The sequence below is a fragment of the Chironomus tepperi genome, unplaced genomic scaffold, assembly GCF_022539635.2.
Source record: "Chironomus tepperi strain 1889 unplaced genomic scaffold, CSIRO-AGI_Ctep_v1 contig_298, whole genome shotgun sequence".
Lineage (NCBI taxonomy): Eukaryota > Metazoa > Arthropoda > Insecta > Diptera > Chironomidae > Chironomus > Chironomus tepperi.
In genome coordinates this window covers 1,492,069-1,512,882 of record NW_027226420.1, presented here as the reverse complement: position 1 = coordinate 1,512,882, position 20,814 = coordinate 1,492,069, and the positions used below count along the sequence as shown (strand labels likewise).

At 34.9% G+C, this 20,814-nt stretch overlaps 1 protein-coding gene across 3 annotated transcripts in view; it reads left to right on the top strand.

The window, feature by feature from the left end:
- The window catches only part of unc-13-4A (BAI1 associated protein 3), an 82,789-nt gene that overhangs the window by 41,791 nt on the left and 20,184 nt on the right, over positions 1 to 20,814 (top strand). For all 3 annotated transcript variants that reach the window (XM_070642768.1, XM_070642766.1, XM_070642767.1), the window contains 2 exons: positions 15,874 to 16,111; positions 16,194 to 16,362. In XM_070642768.1, coding sequence (XP_070498869.1) covers positions 15,874 to 16,111; positions 16,194 to 16,362 — 407 coding nt within the window. The remainder of the gene's footprint in view (positions 1 to 15,873; positions 16,112 to 16,193; positions 16,363 to 20,814) is intronic.

Sequence of the window (20,814 nt, the reverse complement as noted above, 5' to 3'; positions counted from 1 at the left end):
CGGTTTTGGTCGAAGTTTGTCACAGGATGTGAATTGAACCGTTTACCAAGTCTGTGACAGACGTCGACCAAAACCATACAATTTCTTAATAATGAAAGAAAACCATACTTCTTACAAAATCGTACTACAGGCATGTACAGGTGCCTGCTTTGCAACGCTGCTTACGTACCGCAGCCAACACGTTTACCATCACTGCCATATAGCATGATATTGTCTACTTCCACTTCTTTTGTTTCATTCACTTCTTCCATTTTGGACAACTTTATTGAATCACGGTTGATGTGTTTGTACGTGTATGTATATAAATCGTTCAGTCATCAGCCATGCTGAGACACCTGGTCAAGTCAGTAAGTTTATACGGAAATGTTTGCATTTCAAGTTTTTTTTTTGTGTTTTTCGTTCTTCGTACGTGTTTTGAGTCTCATAAGTTCTGCTTTTTGGAGGGATAGTAATGAGGGAATGAGGAAAGATTCAAGGTAAATGCTATGGCATGTTGGTCTGTCAGTCTGATTGAGAATTTTGGTTGTGGTAAGGATGACAGGGGTGTATTTAGAAGGGGGGACTAGGGCTTGAGGTTTGGTGAATTTCTGAATACGCTCCTAAAGCACGCAACTTCTAGGGCTGCGTCTGGTTATCAAAACTATTGATAGAGCAATCAGGCATCCTGGTACCCATACCCATACATGACCCCTTAAGTCATATCACCCCCGGTAAACCACCCCTAATTCCAATTCTCACCATAACATCCAGTTCATTCAACCCCGACAATCTAAAATCAGTCATAAAAAATCATCCTTAATTCCAGTTTGCATTTTCATGAATTATGCGGCAACAGTAATTTCCATATGATCCTCCCATCCAATAATTGAGTTTACCATCATCCGATTTTTTTTGTGGGTGGTAAATTTTTTATTACATCCATGGCTTTAAATGTGATATTCACGAAATTCGGTTAATGAAATGTAAGCCTTAAAGGCTCAACACATACCCAGACAAGAGGGAAGCTAACAAAAAAAAAAAAAATAATCAAAATATTCCACGTAATACATTGAGATTAAATATTAAAGATCGATAAACTGCGTTCGATAAATAGAACTGAATTTAAAAATTGGATATAAGAAGAATGAAAATCGAATTCATTCATGAGTTTCATTGACATTCTGGGTTGATGAAAATGAAGGGACCCGTAAAATTCGTTAAATTATGTTGATGAATATTTCTGAGAATTTTTATGGATGTTCTTCGGGAGGGGTTTGATGGCAATGGAAATTCAATTTGTGTTTCAGAGTTTGTAGACGGTGAGAAACTTTGATAATGTGATTTGGCTGTTTTTAACATTTTTCAAATATTTTTTGACCGTTATTTTTTCAAATATTATTTGACCGTTTTAAATATTTTTAAATATTTTATGACCATTATTTTTTCAAATATTTTATGGCCGTCTTTTCAATTTTTTTTGACCGTTATTTTTTTCAAATATTTTTCGACCGTTAATTTTTCAAATATTTTTTGACAGTTATTTTTTCAAATATTTTTTGACCGTTTTAAATATTTTTAAATATTTTATAACCATTATTTTTTCAAATATTTAAGGCTGTCTTTTTAATTTTTTTTGACCGTTATTTTTTTAAATATTTTTCGAACGTTAATTTTTCAAATATTTTTTGACAGTTATTTTTTCAAATATTTTTTGACCGTTATTTTTTCAAAAATTCATTATTAACTCATTGTTTGTTCACATTCAAACAACACGAGTAACTAACGCACTATATTAGCCTTGAACAACTACAACATTAATAGCCTCAGTCCACTAAATTGACATTTTTTGAAAATTCTATGTACAGCTGCAATAAAATGTGTCTCAATTGTCACATTCATTGCTTACCCTCTAACTTATATTCCATTATCACGATAGAATGTTTATAGAGTTTATTCAAGACTTAAAGGACAATTTATTGATTATTTTTTTTTTTCGAACAATTTACTAAATTCCGAAAACGTGCTATTTAATTGCGACATAAATGTTTCTTCGTCTCTTTCATGCTACATTTGTTGATATCCAATATAAATCCATTCATTGAGCAAGCACACTATTGCTTACCGTCTGATAATACTTTAATATTTTATATTAACTCTAAATAACCATACAAACGCATATCTATAGTTACTTATTTGTTATAGAGAGTAAAAGTTTTCTTCTTTTTTTTTTTTTGTTCGTATGAAAATCCTCAACTGCCATATTGACCGTAAACGATAATCTTCCAAGGAAAAAAACTTTATTGAACTGGATGGGATTATTTAAGATCAATTTGATGTGTTAATTTATGGGAGTTTTTCCATCATTTTATTATTTTCCACATTTTATGCGGAAATTATAACGGAATTTTCAAATTTGAATTTTAACGAACTTTTGAGATTTGAATTTTAACGAACTTTTACTTTATGAATTTACAACGAATTTTTTTTTAATTTTTAACGGAAATTAATGCAAAGCACTCAATTTAGATACAAATTTCTGTAAATCCACTTCCTAAATCCTCAAACATTAATACAGCAACACGATCTTATCAATTCCTTATAATTCCGCATGTTATATTCAACCAATATACGTACTTTACATGAAAATGCCGTTTGATATCGATTATGAAGCTCAATATACGCAGTGAAATCCAGTTATCGTGAGAATTTGATCAAAATGCCATTAACAATCCATTACAATTCACATCGTCATTGTATTTTCATGTATGTTACTTATCTGCTATCAAGATTTATACTTTAATTTAAGAATATTCATAAATATTTTAGATGTATTACATATTTTTTTTATATCATCGACATTATTTATTATGATAAATGGTGACTGTATTGCGTGATGTGTTGAATAATGGCGTGTGGATTGTGAAAATATAAAGCTATAAATTGACTATAAAAATTTTGTAGCAATGCAGACAATTTCACCATCAAGTTTATTTAAATTTTTTTCGATTTGTCTCAAAATTCTCCCAATTCGCCTCAAAATTTTCCCAATTCGCCTCAAGTTTCTCTCAATTTGCTTTAAAATTCTCCTAATTCGCCTCAAGTTTCTGCCAATTTGTCTTTCGTTCCTGCCAATTCACCACAAAAGTCTGCCAATTCGCCAGAAAATTATCCCAATTTGCCTCAAGTTTTTCCCAATTCGCCTCAAGTTTTTCCTAATTCGCCTCAAATTTCATTCAACCTTCTCTCAATTCGACTCAAGTTTCCCTGAATTTTCTTCAACTTTATTCCAATTCGCCTCAAGTTTCTGCCAATTCGCCTCAACATTTTCCCAATTCGCTCTAAGTTTCTCTCAACTTGCCTCAAAATTTCTCTTTTATTTTTTTACGATTTGAAGACTCTGTTTTCGATAATTAGCATTTATGAACTTATTAAGTATCTTCAAGTTGCTGAACTTTTTTTCCTTTTTTAATTGCTCTTCATTATGTGCAGCACTAAAGAGTCCCGTCATTATGTAAAGGAACAAAAAAAAAAAAAGGGAAATGCACAAACTTTTTTTACACTTCTAAAAACTTTTTTTTTTATATTTCGTCTCTCAAAAGCACATAAAAAAGTTGACTAAATGAATAGCTCCGGTGATAAAATGAAAAGTTTTGAGCACAAAAAAAAAAATTAGCAATTAAGTTCAAACTTTTTTTTTATGTATTTTTGCATGGAAAAGTAAAACTAGTTTAACACTTTAGCTGACGGTGACATGGAAAAGGAACTAGCGGAAATTCTGTTTTGTTCTGTTGTGGAGAAAATATTTATTTTTTTTTTTTTTATGAATATCTTGTCATGTGTACTTATTGTACGTGCCATGGTGTAAGCGACAGAAATTTGTATTTTAGTCCAAGGCGTGTGAATTTAGGATTCAAGTAATTTGCTTAAAAATCAGTGGAAAATTGAGAGAAACTTGAGATAAATTGGGAGAAACTTGAGGCAAATTAAAAGAAACTTAAGGCAAATTGAGAGAAATTTGAGGCGAATTAAGAGAAACTTGATGAAAATTGAGAGAAACTTGAGGCAAATTTAAAGAAACTTAAGGCAAATTGAGAGAAACTTGAGACAAATTGAGAGAAAGTTGAGGCAAATTGAGCGAAACTTAGGGCAAATAGAGAGAAATTTGAGACAAATTGAGAGAAACATGAGGCAAATTGAAAGAAACTTAAGGCAAATTCAGAGAAATTTGAAGCAAATTGAGAGAACGTTTAGGCGAATTGGGAGAACGTTTAGACGAATCGGGAGAAAATTTGAGAATAACTTGAGAAAATCTTAAGGCAAATTAGGAGAAACTTGAGGCGAATTGGGAGAAACTTGAGGGAATTAAGAAGCAAATTCAGATAATTCAGAGACAAGTACGAATTACTGAGAGGAGCATATTGAAATTCAATAGAATCTAGGCAAATTTACATGCAAATAAAGACTCAAATTCAACAGAACTAACTTAATATTCAATTCCCATCCCTTGCCCACATTCCAACTCTCCTTTTGTCTTCATCAACTGCAATGAATACCAAACCGATAAGAATGCTCTACTGCTGCATTTTCATTTAATTCCATCATACATTTTTTTTTCTCTCTCATCAGTATGACATTAATTAACATAAATTTTCATACATAAAATGAGATCTGCTAGACGTTGATGATGACTTTCGTAAAATCCATTATATTATTGCTCTTATTGTTTATTTTTTCACTTTGCTCGTGCACATGGCAATCTTTTGAGTATTATGGGAAGTATCTCAACATGCTTTTTCCTTTTCCCTCCGCATTTTCACTATTTCACTTAATTAAATTTTTGCGAAGCATGAATCTCGCGATAAAGCTAACGTCAACAATAGCAATAATAACAATAATAATATTGTGTTGAGTATAAAGGCAAGGAATGTTATGAAAATAAGATAAGATGATGAGAAAAAGCAATAAAAATTATTTGCTTACATGTTAAAGTTTCTGATTCCAATCTGAATTAGCGATTCTTATTTTTAATGAATTTAATGCCTACGTCTTGTCCACACTTACTTGGCGAAGGTATGCGAGGTCCCATTGCCACATTTAGAGCTCGTCGAAAGCTGAATCTGTCTTTAGATAACTTCTGCTAGTTTAAATTGAGAGAATCTTAAGGCAAATTGAGAAAAGTTGAGGCGAATCGAGAGAATCTTGAGGCAAATTGAGAGAAAGTTGAGGCAAATTGAGAGAAATTTGAAGTAAATTGAGAGGTAATTTAGGCGAATTGAGAGAATCTTGAGGCAAATTGAGAGAAAGTTGAGGCAAATTGAGAGAAATTTGAGGCGAATTGAGAGAAATTTGAAGCAAATTGAGAGTTAATTTAGGCGAATTGAGAGAAAATTGAGGCAAATTGAGAGAAAGTTGAGGCGAATTGAGAGAATCTGGAGGCAAATTGACAGGCGAATTGGCAGGTCAGCAGATAATTTCTGACATTTTATAATTTCCAGCACTTTTGCATCATTGTCTCGTCTTTAGAGGTCATTAATGCTGTCATGAACATCAATTTTCCACCTACATACTCGTTAAGTTCATTCAATCACTGAAGCTGAATCATCTTGATTCTACTATCTTACGCGTAATTCCGAGAAATTACAAAGCATTCTTCCAAAGTAGCCTCAATCCTTGCAATTTCTAAGCCAGTGGCGCACAACCTGCTTTGTGTCATTGCACACCTTGATGGTAAGCCATGACACGGCATGCTGTTCATGACGTTACCTTTCTCACCAGTATGCCACGGCTCACAGGTTGTCCACCACTGCTCGAAAATTTCACTCATTGCCCTCTTATCGTCTGCACAAGCTGCGTCTGTTGAACATTAAAAATCGTTATTTAAAGATCTTTTTGGAAATCTTATTAACATAAAAACCATAAGAACTTCTTCTTTTAATTCTTGCATTTACGATGATGATTTTTTCCACTTAAATTACATTTTTAAATTGGATTTATAAGTATCATGTACTTAACATTAGCTGAATTTGAATGGATAACATGTCAGGCAACAAATTTTTATGATACAATTATGTTGCAGATATGTGGAACAGGTGGAGATGACAAATAAGAGGGATTTGTGGGGTTAGGATTCTGAGGTTCATTAAAGGACACCTGGGATCAGTTTCAAGGTCAATCTCGGACACGTTGCCTAGGAACAGGTTATCCATGGGGTATCTTGTCATATACACGCTAGTTTGTCAGTGCGACACGGGCTTGCGCTGCCTAGTGACCTAGCAACAGCCCAGATACTTCTAACAGCATGTTTTGAGAAGTTGCGGGTTCGATTGCTATAAGAAGCAGATCTCTGAATATGGCAAGAATTTGGATATTGTTCACAGCACAGTTGACATGAATTTGAGATATCCTAGTGGAAACTAAGAGACCTAACCTCAAAAACATCAATTTCGAAATATCCCGTGCCCAAAATTTGCACTGTGGGGAGAGTTAAGTATACATTTGGAGGTGACTACGCTACTTCTAATCCCATTGATAATCATCCCTAAAAATATACCAAAACATACTCGACGTATCGCTAAACTTCCATATCTAAATGTATCTCCATTTCGTCTAATATGTCAAAATATGTAAAAACAAATGCACGAAAAGATTGATGGATTATTTCCATGCTCAGTGGCATCCACACATGTGAAAAAGAATAAATTGATGAATTGTTTTATAGCTACAGATTGTTTATGGTCGTCGGATTTATATACTCGAAATTTCAATCAATTTTATATCATCGGATATTCAATTTTAAGGCAAAAGTGACATCAACTTATCAATTTTTAGTCCGAATTTTATTTTGACATGAAAAAGGTGGATTTTGACATCAAAAGAGTTGGTTAAAAGGCATCAATATTGCAAGCATTTTCATCAAATCTTTATCGTGTTGCTGCAGATAAGATAACCAAATCATACAAACAGGCCAAATGCTGAAACAAAGTGCTGATTAAATTTAGGCTTTATTTATGCAGATACGAGAAAGTGTTGATGCGCAATGTTTGTAGTTCCACTACATTTAGTCGCTCATCGATGTGCCTAACATCACATTACTCAATTGTAAAACTCCTTTTTTTTTGGATTTCCAAATCAATGACTTGATCTGATTAAATTATTTGGAATTTTAATGCTTTAATTCTGTATTAAGCACTTGAATGGATATGATTTCTGAGGAAGCTTAAAGTTTTGAAGGCTTTATTGACGATTCTCTGCAAATTGACACGTGGAACTATTTAAAGCACATCCAATCTTCAAATGAGATTAATTCGACAGAACAATTCACAATTCCATTCCATTTCCTTGCTAGTTCATTGAAAACAATCCAATTTGACATGATGGAATCAGTTTATTTTCATTCTGTCATTTTTAATTTAATGAAAATGAGAGAATCGCGTTATGTCTAATTGACAAAATCTGTCATTAGTGAATTAATTTAAAAAAGCTTCTTATTCTTAAGTGTGCTGTCGATGATGATGATGATGATTGAAATTTCTTAGACTTTGGGGTAGTTTGAAAATGTTGTCGGTGGAGGCTTTTGTAGATCCTGAATGGCACGATGCGGTCAATTTGAATTGTCGTTTTGAAAATGTGCCACAAATAGCTGGCAAGCTACAGTTAGGGCACCTTCAAGTCTTGTTGTTATCATGGAGATATAGCAGTGTCATAGTGAGTACGTCATGTAAAATTGGTTAATCAATCCAAATTGCAGGATACACAGTTTGCAAGACTCCGACTTCAGTGTAGTCCTACCAACCATGATTCTGTTTCTTAACCTGCTTAGTCTACAAATGTAGGCAGGGTTATCCTCCCTTACCATACCCAGGAAGGCTGGATTATCCTAACTTACCTTACCCAGATAGCCAGGGATATCCTATCTTACCCCGTCAAGGTAGGCAGAGTTATCCTACCTGCCAAACCAACATGATTTTGGGAAAAATTTTTGATCAGCCAACCTTGTGCTGGAACCTTTTGTTTGCCTCTACACGCCAAAGTGATAAGCCACTACCGACACCGCACATGACATGCGTTTCATAGCATTTACAAAAAATCATAAGAGCATACAGGCTGCCCATCACTGGATTGACCGATTACTGCTATTCAGAGTTAATTCAACCTTGCTTATCATCCTTTAAAAATGCTGGATTTCATTTATGAACTGCGTATATTTTAATTATATTAAATAGCCAATACCATGCATTTAATCTACAGAAGAATGCTGATATCTATTTATAAACAATACGGTCTAAGAATAAAAAAAAGAAATTTGGCATTTGTGTAATCTAAATAATTCCCCCGAAATGGCTATCTTAAATAGTCGGAACTTTTCTATTTATTAAGCTATGGCTGAAAGACTAAAGACTTCGTGTTTGAGTAAGTTTATATAATATGAGTTTGTGAACACGCACATTGTGCCATATTTTCAGATAATTTATTGAATTACTTTGATTCATGACTACAGTTGTCCACGAGAATTGAGTATATTTCCTATTTTTGTAGCAGGTTTTATGTTTATGGTTAAGGTTATGATGGCTGTTGTTGACCCTTTGTCTCTCACTACACTTCAAGTTTCGGATTCATTCCTTAATATTGGGTTGTACGGTGTCCTAATAACGTCTTAATGTCCTACATTAAACAGTCAAAGGAGGCCATGGGTCGCAGCTGATCTGTACAGCCAGCGAAATAAGTAAGTAAGCAGTCAAATTTTCTAATATTCCGAAAAAGGATAAATTTGAAAATGACTGGGATTCGAACCGACGACCTTCGAGTTACCATACCAAATTTGAGCCAAGCATCTTACTTATTCCACCAGCAATGCTCTTAACAGCAGTGACAAAAACTCAATTCAATATCTAACTCTCAAAAACAAAATTAACAGTCAGTCCATTCTCAAACCTTAAATTTAACTTAATTTCGATTGAAGCCACGACATTTCAGTATCTACCCATCAAAATTACATCTTCATATACCAAAATTAGCCTCAAAAATAGAATTAATTTTGGTACTGTCTCAATTCTCGTCACGAATATCCAAAAAAAAAGAGACTTTTTTTTCATTCTGCATGTCTATCTCGCTTTCGTCTCCCTAAAAGCGATTATCGTTAAGGTTTATGGTGGCCACAGTAGATAGAAAAAGAAGAAGCATCTTACAAGAAAAATATGTTCACGAGCTTTCGCCTATTATAAGCATTATGGTGGATGGTAAGCTCACAATCTTATGAATATTTAATGCAGATGTGTCGACTGTAGGAAGCAGCCTTGAATGATTTAATTCCTGTGAATGAAATCTCGATTCGGGATACAAATTCCCATGACTTTATAAATCGCTTTTCATTGGATATTCCGTTGAATATTTGTGTATGTATATACATGCATACAGTCTCAAATCATATTTTTAGCGCATATTCCTTACATCTTTTGTCAGCACTTTGTACGTCCGTCTGTTGACTGGAACCATGCTCCGACTTGGAGCCTAGGTTGCTACAAAAGGCCTTCCATCTGACTCTTCTGCTGGCTGTATCACAAATTCTCAGTTTTGACATCTAACTGGCATTCCTTCTTTACCGTCCTACGCCATGTTGCACCGTCTGTTGATTCTTTGCGGATATATGCGCTTCCGTCGGTCACGTCTGACCACATCTATACTAGTTCTATTCTTATGAAAATATGAGAAACGTGCTGTGATGTATTTCGTAATATTTTTTCTATGCTGCTCTACTTCCACAATTTTTCATACTTTTATTTGATAAACAGAGCAAAGCCAGCCTTGTTGTCAATTTAATTAATTTCAATAAAAATTGAAAACTTGTCGTTGCTACATAAAAAAGTTATATTTAAACAGTCAGGCAACGGAATATAATGAGCTTTGAAAAATATGGCAAGCTATGATGGCTGTTAATTGTTTGTCATTTTATTTTAAGCTGTAGAAAGTCAGCTACGGTTGATATTTTGCTGTCCGGAATGGAATATGTTGGAATGTAGGGCATACTCTGATAGCACAAGTCGGTTAGTCGTTTCAAAACTGGGACTACGTCTTTCTGGTGTCAGATTTTGGATCAATCAACCAACTTGTGCTATTCGGGATGCGACAGTTCTGTTGAAATCGAGTGGCACCTACTTGGCATTGACAACCACTAGGCAATCAAACCTGTTAGTCCTTTGGAAGCAACAGGACATAATTTGAATTATATTATCCGCTTAGCCAACAGACGTCACTTGATTTCAACAATTCTGACCATTTAGCAGCCATTTCAACAGAATTTGAATGTATCGCAATCAGGAATTACTTTAAAGGCTTCAATGTGAATTGAGAATCAAAATATGTCTTCACATGTCCATCAAAAAAAGCTAAATCAAGTGAATTGAGGACAAATGTTTAACAGTATCGGTCGATTACCGAAAAGGTCATCCGATATATCATGCACGCTTTGAGAATTGAGTATGAAGCATAATAATTTGTTGAATGAAACATAAGATGGACATGATTTTTGGTAGTCAATTGCTGGTACCTAAATAGAATGAATCAGTTAATCGATCAAAAATTTGGTCCCAGACAGGCGTGACACTGACTTGGTGATGGATTTAAGCTGAATTTAGAGCCAGGCTAGTCTGAAGCTGGATTTTGGATCGATTGAGTGACTTGTGGTATTCGGGAATGATAATAACCTCAAAAATTGGAGTTGAGACTGACAAATATTGGAAACTGGAACCAGAATCGTGATCTTAAATGTGCCAAACCTTAGATACTCTACATCTAATGCCAAAAAGTTCCCCAATTGCTGCAAGAACATGACCTTGATCCCAATACATAACAAACTTTAACAAGATTACCAACTTTATCTTCCTGCTCATGAATTATTCAAAACAATGGAATTAAGGGTTGATTAAAATTGTTCTTCTACATCCACAAAACCAGCATGTGCATTACAAGGTGCACGAAGGTTGATTAAACTAAATAATTCCGTACTTAAAGACTTGAATGTGCTCTTTATAACCCACTTGAAATGTCATTTTATTCTCACTTCCTCATTCGCATATGAATAGCAACAATGAGCATCAGCATGAATTTTTTCAAGTATTAATTTAGCAAATGTTACATGCGACACACAATGAGTACGTACTATAAAGTAGATGGGAAATAAAAAGATAAAGTCATTTGCTTAAGCTTCAATGATCATTAAACAAAGTTTTAATGTGTTGACTTATCATTTATACGTCAAGCACTTCTTTTAGCTGAATTTTTGACAAACAGAGCGCTTAATAATACACTTTGTTTGGCTGGCTGGCTGGATGAGGGACGAGATTTCGGCAACCTGACCTCGTAGAAAGCTCTAGCTTGAAGCATCAGCTTTGTACCATCGAGTTGTTCCGTTATCGTTTGGTCTGGAAGCGCAATATCATCTCTGTTTACGTTAATTAATTAATTTTCAATTCATAAGCAAATGAAAAATAATTTTAAAGCGTCGCTTTAAATAAATTTGAATTTTTAATAACCGTTAGAAATTTTAAATTCTGAAAACCGTTATGATACAATCGATTAATGTTTGAAAATTCGTTGAAATTGTGTTTATTTTACCAATTACTCATGACTGGGACAAAAATGCGCTGAAGTAGCTCGATAAGGTCGAGTACTGTTGTAATTTTCAAGGAAAAAAAAAACTTTCTACTTTTTTTTTGGGCCTCACTTTGCGAATTAAATATAGAAATTAATGAACACATAATTGAGTTAACGAGTTGCTTAACTTTACAGACGCCTTACCATTGTGTGTATTGAGTTAAATAATTTTATTAATATGCAAGCTTTGGATCAAGCTGTAATCTTACTAACTGAAATTCAGATGGGAATTGTTTTGTTTATTTTACTTTTGTTATTTGCTATTTGAGTTGGGTTCAATTCATTAGCTGAATATCAAGTGGCTGGTTATGTTCTCGAAAAAGTTAGAAGCTCAACAGATATTGTTTTGTTGGAGAAGTAAAGGCATGAAAATGTATAATGTTTGAAGGGTCCAGACTTGTGAGCTGGAGGCAGTGCGATTAATGATCTAATGCTTCCTTTAGACATACAGTAGCGACAAATTCGAACTCCTAGCAAATTCTACACTTTGCAAGGACATTAGTACGTCATACGAACTGATATACCCAGCAATTAAGTCTAACAACTCCGAAAAGCAAGCTTTTTGTCCGTTAAAAATTCTCAAAATTCAAAAATTTGTTTCTCAAAATTCCGTCTTTCTGGACATAACTGCTTGTCATATTATCGATCTTTTGGTAATTTATAGCCCAAAGTTATGAATTTATCATCTTATGTCCTTCCTAAATGCCTAAATGGTACTTAAATTTGCAATTTCATAAAATTTTACAACGTAAGTCAGTGATGGTCAACCTTTTATTTTTCGCGGTACACTTTGATGGTTAGTCTCGACCGAAATTGCATAATGCACACGGTTCATGGCATCTCCAAAAAAATTGCCTGCTCAGGAGTGAACCGCGGTACACAGGTTGTCTACCACTGACATAAGTACCAAAATATTTGTCTTGATATTTATATAACACCATCATTCAGCATACAAGTTATAATTAGTTAATCCAATTAAGTCAAACTAGGTCATATTGTCTAGTACATAAAAGTTCCTACAAGTCAACAAAACTTCCTTATTTCAGTCTTTACAGCACATACATAATAAATAATTACTATATTCGACATTAGATTACAATTCATTATGAACAGTAATTTGTTGATAATTACTATGCGTGTCATCAATAATCAGTTATAATATATAACAATCAAATGAATTTCTCATTTTAGTCCATAAGACACTACACATGAGTGTATATTAAGCTCTTTGTGAGGATATTTATGTATAAAATAATCAGTAATTAGAACTTATTAGGAACTAAATTGGCAAGTTATTATGGAACTATGAATTTTTTTTCTTGTGGTTAAGTTCCTTTATTTTGAAGGTCCTGCAGATATTTTATGTGATAACATAATTAAGGAATGTTTGGAATTTGGGTAAGTACTAACATACTTCCTTGGCGAAGGAGCACGGGGCCCATTGCCTCGTTTAGAATTCATCGGAAGCTGAATCTGTCAGTTTCTACTTCTGCCAATTTCTAATTCCCAACACTTTTGCATCGATGCTCACATAGTAATCCCATGAGCTCTTTGGTCTACCTTGAACTGGGGTACGGCGCGGGAGGAGCAGGGGAGATGGGAACCTAGAAATGAGGTACGGTGGGGGAGGAGCAGGGGAGAGAGGATAGATGAATTGTATCCAAAACGCTAAAGGGAGTTAGGTGGTGGGGTTGCTGATTCATCCCAAAACCCCTCCCACCCCTCTTCCTGAATACGCCTCAGCACAGGAATCTAGAAAAAGCTACTTCGCTAAGCGTTACGTAATTCACGAAAGTTCCCCTTAGGAATGCTAAATATAGCAAACAGTACATCATTCCAACGATACTAAAAAAATTCTAATTTTTTCACATCTGATTTATTGACTTTTCAACATCAACAAATCACGAATGCTTTACATGAATCAAGATCAACGATGCTATTTTAATGGCCTCATTAATAGGCTTTTTATTCCTAATCTGTACGCAAAAATAAAATGCTTCAACATGACAGAAATAATCGTGGAAATAATAATACAGGGGTGAATTCAGAGGGGGATGGGGAGGGGGAGATGGGGGTCAAACCCCTTCCCAGCCCATCCTTGCGATTTTTGTGAATTTGCTTTGGTTCCGCAATTTTTTATAGATTTCTGGCTATGTCCCTGTCATAGTAAGCAGCACGAATTATTGGGATGGTAAAATGGGGTCAAACCTCTTCCTATCCCTACCTTCCCCTCCTTACCCCTCCATCCATGTTCTTTTGAGAATTTGCTTTGGTTCACCAATTAATTATGGATTTTTGACTACGCTTCTGCCAAAATACACATCACGAACTAGTGGGAGAGGGGGAGATGGGGTCATACCCCTTCCCCTCTCTACCTTGCCCTCCCTACCCCTCCATCCATGACCTTTTTGTGAATTTGCTTTAGTTTCCCAATTCATTATGGATTTCCGACTACGCCCCTGTCATAATACGCAACACAAAATAAGTCACAATTCCATGGAAACTGCCATTAAAGCAGTTATCTGAGAGAGTCATGACAATATTTTATTTTGTGTGACATTCACAACATTTTCATTTCGCGAAGGAATTTTTTCTGTGCTGTTACATTATTTACATCAATCGTGAATATTAGTGTGACGATGAATCCTTTACACATCCAACGACTTTATTATTATTACATTTATGTCTTCATTTTACATCCTTGTGTTATGCGAGGTAATAACATTCCAAAGATGAATAGAGAGTATCAGTATGAAAAGAACGTTTAAATTGTTGGCTCTGATGCCTTCAAATTATCGAGCACATCTGTTGCTAAGCTACTGAACAAATATAAAAGGCACAGAGAGATGTCGATGTTGAAAAAAAAATACTTAATTAACTCACAACTTGTGACATGAGCAACAACTGTCGAGTGAAAGTGAAAATGAATGAAAAGAAGAGTCTTTTTTTTCGTTGTATTCATCATGCATGTATATTTAGACATAAATATTTGTTTTGTATGCTTTTCGAGATGTATCTCTGTTAGGAAGGCTTTTAAGGGTTTAGGGATAGTCTGCATATGACGTCAAAATTTCAATTTTCAATGATGACATTATTGCCTGTAGCCTTCAAAGGGAGGCTGTGAGCCGCGTTTCCCCTACATATGGTTCGAAAAAGGACATGTGAAAAATTTGTGTGTGCCCAGTCTCGAACCCATGATCACTAGATCGGTGTTGCAATAATTATGTACCGAAGTACTAAACCATTCCGCCGCCGAGCCACTTCGACTAACTCACAAATATCCAAACTCTATCAAAATTGTAGGCACTTCCATCCTAACCCCCCGACGAGTTGTAACTTGGTATACTGCAGGGTACATCAGGTCTAATGACGTACTCTCGTGTCCTTGCAATGTGCAGAGCTTGCATGTGGTTCGGATGTAGGTCTAAAGGGTGTGGTACAACACATTATGGTCGCAGTGCCTCCAGCTCACAAGACTGGGCTCTTCAAGCATTATATATATATCCTAATCCCTGAAAACCGACCATAACAAGTAAAAGACCCCTTATAGAATTTAATAAAAGAATTCGTGGAAGTATTGAGCCATTCTTACACAGAAAGTTTGAAGGACAAATTCAAGATTGTAATGTCGTGTGTATTGTGCGTATCCTTATCATATCAACATCACTTTAAGGCGTGATTTATAAATAGGAATCTGATGAGAATCGAACTTACGTTCTCAAAATGTACCAGTATTCTTGATTATGGGCTGATTGCTTAGTTGGATGGCAATGTAAGGCTTAGTCTCACATTTTCAGTTTCGAGTAGATAACCTCAAGTCACATGAAGTAGAAAAGACGCCGAATGTGGAATCAGGTTGACGTAGTTCTTGGGAAAAGTTAGATTTCATCGAGTCTGGCTATATACCAAATTCATACCAATCAGTGACCACATTGTTCGTCCTTCCTACCATGTATGCTTTCCATGATATGACTTATTATACGAAATTGAGATTAGAGGGTAGCCAGGGGTCCCCTTCCTTAATACATCTGACTATACCGCTTACCAAGACAACCACAAATATCAACCGCTACACAATTCCCCAATTATTCAATAACTTAATAAATCTACCATGATCTTTATGACTAATTGACTCTTAACTCCACACATCCCTTATATGACACATATTAACAACTGTATCCGTAAAAAAAAGTAACAAATTAAATAAATTTTCCATTTCCATTTTCATTGCACCATCACATGTAGTGTTCAAGAGAGTGACGGCTCATTCTTCGAGTCCTTTACAGCACTGTCGTGGAAACGTGAAAATAGAAGAATGTCAGCCGTACGGGCAGCAGAAACTCGTGCTGAGCAAATGCCAATAGATGAGAAGGAAACGATAAAGGAGGATGAGATTGAGACGATGAATGAGCGTGAACAATTGTATGTGGATGTTTTATACACAATTGCTAATTGTGTTGGATGTCAGCAACCGGGTGGACAGGTGTGTTTTTGTATTTGTTGACTTATTATTGACATATTTTTTTATATGTCATATTGATTTTTTTTATTATGTATATCCACAGTATGCTCACTATAAGGATGAAATGTATATAGCCGCACAACGTGCTTTTGGCGTCTCACCTGATCGACATTATCGATTACTTCATGCCGCCGTCGAGGAAAAACCAAAAATTATTGTCTTATCAGTGATTGTACAAGAAGCAGATGGCCTCGAAGCAAAAGATGCGAACGGTAAGTTTAGGAAATGACTCGTGAGAAATGTTTATTTCTCTCCTAATGCCAATTTATTGAATGTTTTATTACTTCTGTCGATGGAAATGGGAGAAAAATTCTTTTTACGATTCTCATGTTCATGTACTTCTTCTTTTTTTCGTCTTTTAAACCTTACATTATCCCTTTTTATGCTAAACTGAACTCAGCAGATTGCTGTAAAATTAAATAGTAAAAGGAATGTGAGTTTGGGGAATGTCATAGAGTTTTATGTAGTTGGCGCTGTTTTTGAGGGTCTTTAGCTTATTTTGGATGTTTGTCTATGGTATTTCCAGTTGATTCAAGCAATAATAACGTTGAATTTAGTTAATTTGATTCAAATTCTTCTAAAAAATGTAAAATTATCAATTTACTTACTTTTCTGGACAGACAGATCTTTGGAATCTCTTAGATGGTACCTTAAGTAGTGCTTAATCATCAATAAGCTTAATTAAACAACTTCCAAATGTATTTATTAATTTAAAGTGATGTTTATTCTTCAAAGTTCAAAACCAACTAAGATTTTATAAGAAAGGGGCTTTCAACTATGTTGTGTATGTAATTTGAATTTCAAATGAACGTTATAGAATCTGGCTACAAAATATCAAGCAAAATCCTGTCTTTATCAACAGTTCTGTTCCTAAAATCACCAACTTCATCCACGAAAAGGTGGCAACTAAGTATCATACCAAAACTTTCACTCCATAGACTATAACCCAACTTTTTTCAATTAACTAAATGAAAGTTTAAACATTTACTGCTCAATAATCGTAATATTCCAATCAGACTGCTTAAAAATTTGTACTCGAAGCATTTTTATCAACTTCCAAGTCATCAAATATCAATTTCATCAGCAATTTAATTAACATTTTCACTTTATAGCAACAACTTTGTCACGTTCCAAATAAAAACAAAACAGCAACATTAAAGACTGAATAAACAACACAAATTAGCACAACACACCTGAATGTGCAAATATGTTCACAAATATCCCATCCCGTAAACATAATACAGACAGTAAATTCCATAAAGATTCTTATCTCATTTGTAGTATAAATCCTTTAGAATTTTCATAGTATTAAGTCAATGGATTGAAAGCTATTAGCAATTAAACAGATAAAATGGAATGTTTGTTAAATTGTCTATAAAATCGTCGATTTAAAAGCTTTTCATGCTAATTTTCAATAAATGTTGATCCTCAACAAGTATCTCATTTACGAATTTTAATTAATCTTCACACAACTGTGGTATTTCGATTCTATTTTTGATAAAACCATTAATTAAATTGAATCAGTGCCTTTATTATTGATAAACAGGCTGTAGAAAATTCCTTACATTTAAAAAAAAGGCGGCTTTAATCTTCGCTCCCCTACCAGATTCTTAAAAAGTTCTCAAATAGCGGTCATGTTTTAATGCTTCAACGATCAATGTGTCAGTTATTATTACAACATGCTTCATTAATCAACCGTTCCGTACTTTAATTTTTTGACAAGATTTTTCCTTTTGGGTTTAGTCAGATTGTGACGTCTGTGAGCACATTTTGGGGGGTTGTCTGAAGGTGCTTGGTGTTTTTTTTGGAACCTTGCGACTTTCTAAGATTCTAGAGCATTGGTGAGCAGCCTGTATGCCGTGGCACAACAGTTGAGGTTTTGGTCATGACCACAAAGATGTGCCGTGAATAATTAAAGATTACTCCCTGCTGTTCAAGAGAAGAAAGTTCATTTCTTCACAACTTAGCCTGAGTGAGATTCGAACCCACGTCCTACGATTTCCGATCGCATGCTCGCTCCTATGTACCACTGAGCTATCGAGGGGCAATTAGCAAGCATGACATAAAGCACACTTAAACCTTTTTTCTCTACTCAGTGCTCATTACACGTTTCTTATTCATTTATATATAGGACCACAGAACAAATCCAATATTTTTAAGTTATCAAAAAGCTGTTGTAGCAACAAGGCTTAGGACGGTTTAAAAATAATGTCAGTTAGATGCAGAAACGGAAAATTCGTACAAACTTTGTGATAAGGGCAGCAACAGAGTTTGTTGAAACTTAGGCTCCAAATCGGAGCATGGTTCGAGTAAGTAAGTAAGGAGTAAATAGTTGTTATCCTTCTTATCTTGTGAAATGGCGTTAATGGGCTAAGTGGTAGAGCGTTGTCCTTATGTGCCAAAGATCCTTGGTTCAAATCCTAGACAAAGTATTGATTTTAGCATACTTTACTGTTAAATGACATCATTTGCGAACAAATCCTTCCTTAACAAATCTGATAAGTCTGTTGAGATTGTGTATCGGCTGTTCTAAATATAGACACGATTTCTTTTATGATATTTTGACAAATTCTATACACTTTACAGCCTTACAGCCTTTAAATCGTCATTAATTTATATTAAATTCTCGGAAAATGTTTTTTCCTCGACAGGAAATAAAAAAAAAAGTTTTTCTTTTGCGCGGGAATTTTTTTTAATGTGTAGGCGGGCATTCGAGTATTCATGGCTTTATGAAACATAAAGTCACAACACACGAACAATTTTTATTCCTATCTTTTTCATGTTCTAATGACTCAAGGTATATTTTACGTCATTCAGGGGATGAAATGAAGATGGGAGGGAAGGAACTGGAGTTAAGGAATTATTCAATCGAATTGAGGTTAACAACGTATGCTTTATATAAGTCATAAATTCAGTATCTGATAAATTTTAAAGGTGTGTCTGAAGAATTTTTGTAAATTGAAAGAAAAAGTGTAAAATTTTTATTGAAAATCATCGTCAATTTCCATTTCCTACAAGTTTTAAGGCACACCCTTCTATATTCTTATGACATACTATCCGATTCATACGGTTGTCATATACATCGAATGCATACTGAACTTCAAGCGTTCAACTCTGATTGGCTGACTTGTGTCGCTTTGAATAGTGACAAAACCAGTAGAATCGAGAACGACAAGTCAAATAGGGTACGGAGGTTAGAGGAAGCCGAGGTTTGACTCAAAAGCTGATCAAATGTCAAGTACCATCCCCTGAAGCCTATGATGACCGAGCTATCTGCCGGGTTAAAAACGTTAAAAAACAAAATAAAGAAAGTTTGCAGGATGTGGTCAAATTCGGGGGCATAGCCAGACTCGAGACCCCTAAAGCCAGACTCGAGACACCTAAAGCCAGACTCGAGACCCCTAAAGCCAGACTCGAGACCCCTAAAGCTCGACGCACCCTGGTCAAACCCCTGAGTCCACCCATACTTAACTCCACTGCCTTAGTCTAATCTTCCAATCATATCTTCCAATACCTCACCCAATTCGTCAAAGCTTACTATCTCATCCAACCATCAATAATTGCTTTCTAAATCTCAAATGACACAAAAAAAAAGTCTGTCACGATGAGTCCACAACAGTCGTTCAACATATGAATGACACTTGAGCATTTTACGATTCGTGTCATAAAACTATCAATCGACATCGAAACGCACTTTTCACTATCATCACATCTATCCATCCACAACATACCAAAAAGCATATAATTCAATTTAATAGATCAATCATTGCATCCACAATCCCATGAATGTTGTCATAAATCTTTGTGTCCATAAAGCAAAGCACAAAAAAAGAGAGAAAAAATGCTGAATTCTTTGGTTCTTCCCATACTGCTGACTGGAATGCTATTACATTAAAAAAACATTGTAATTCAATTTGCGTGTAGTAAAATCATTTTAACCATCCAGCCAGTCTTTTTGTTTCCCATTCATTTAGTCAGTTTTTCATATAAATTTTTATTTCCAACCCAACCCATGCTTTCTCCCCATTTTCCTTAACATGTGTACAATATTATGTATTAATGCGAGAAATGAAAGAATTAGCAATATAGGCACTATATGTGCCATTTACTTATAAGTACGCAACGCTTTAATCAAATTGTTTATCGCTGTTGCTTACATATTAAATTTATTATGACTTTATTATGCGGTGTTGATGTCTATTTACAGCTTTAATTGTGACATTTTCACATCATTTATATTAAAAATTAAGGTAATGGTGGAATGTAGTAGAATGTAGATTGGGGTTTGGAGGTGCTTAGTTATTATGTAACGCTCTTACGTAAACGTAAGGAGGGGTTCCCCTTCCCCTTCTCCTCCCTTCGAGGAAGAGGTCCAGATTTTGTAAAGTGCCTGGGGTAAATTGGGGGGACTGATTTTGGCATGGAGTTTTGGAAGAGGTTCAAATTCTTTGTGTTACGTAATAAGTGAACAGACCCATAGGCCCCCTTCGATGGATTTGTCGAGATTATGCGCGTGGGGTAAATGGAAGAGTGGAGAATTTTTGGCATGAAGTATTGACTATTGGATATAGAAGTCAAATTACCACAAAATTGCCTTATTAATAAACAGACCTAAACGCAAATGAGTTGACACAACAGGGATGCTCCCCCCACCCGTTCAAGAT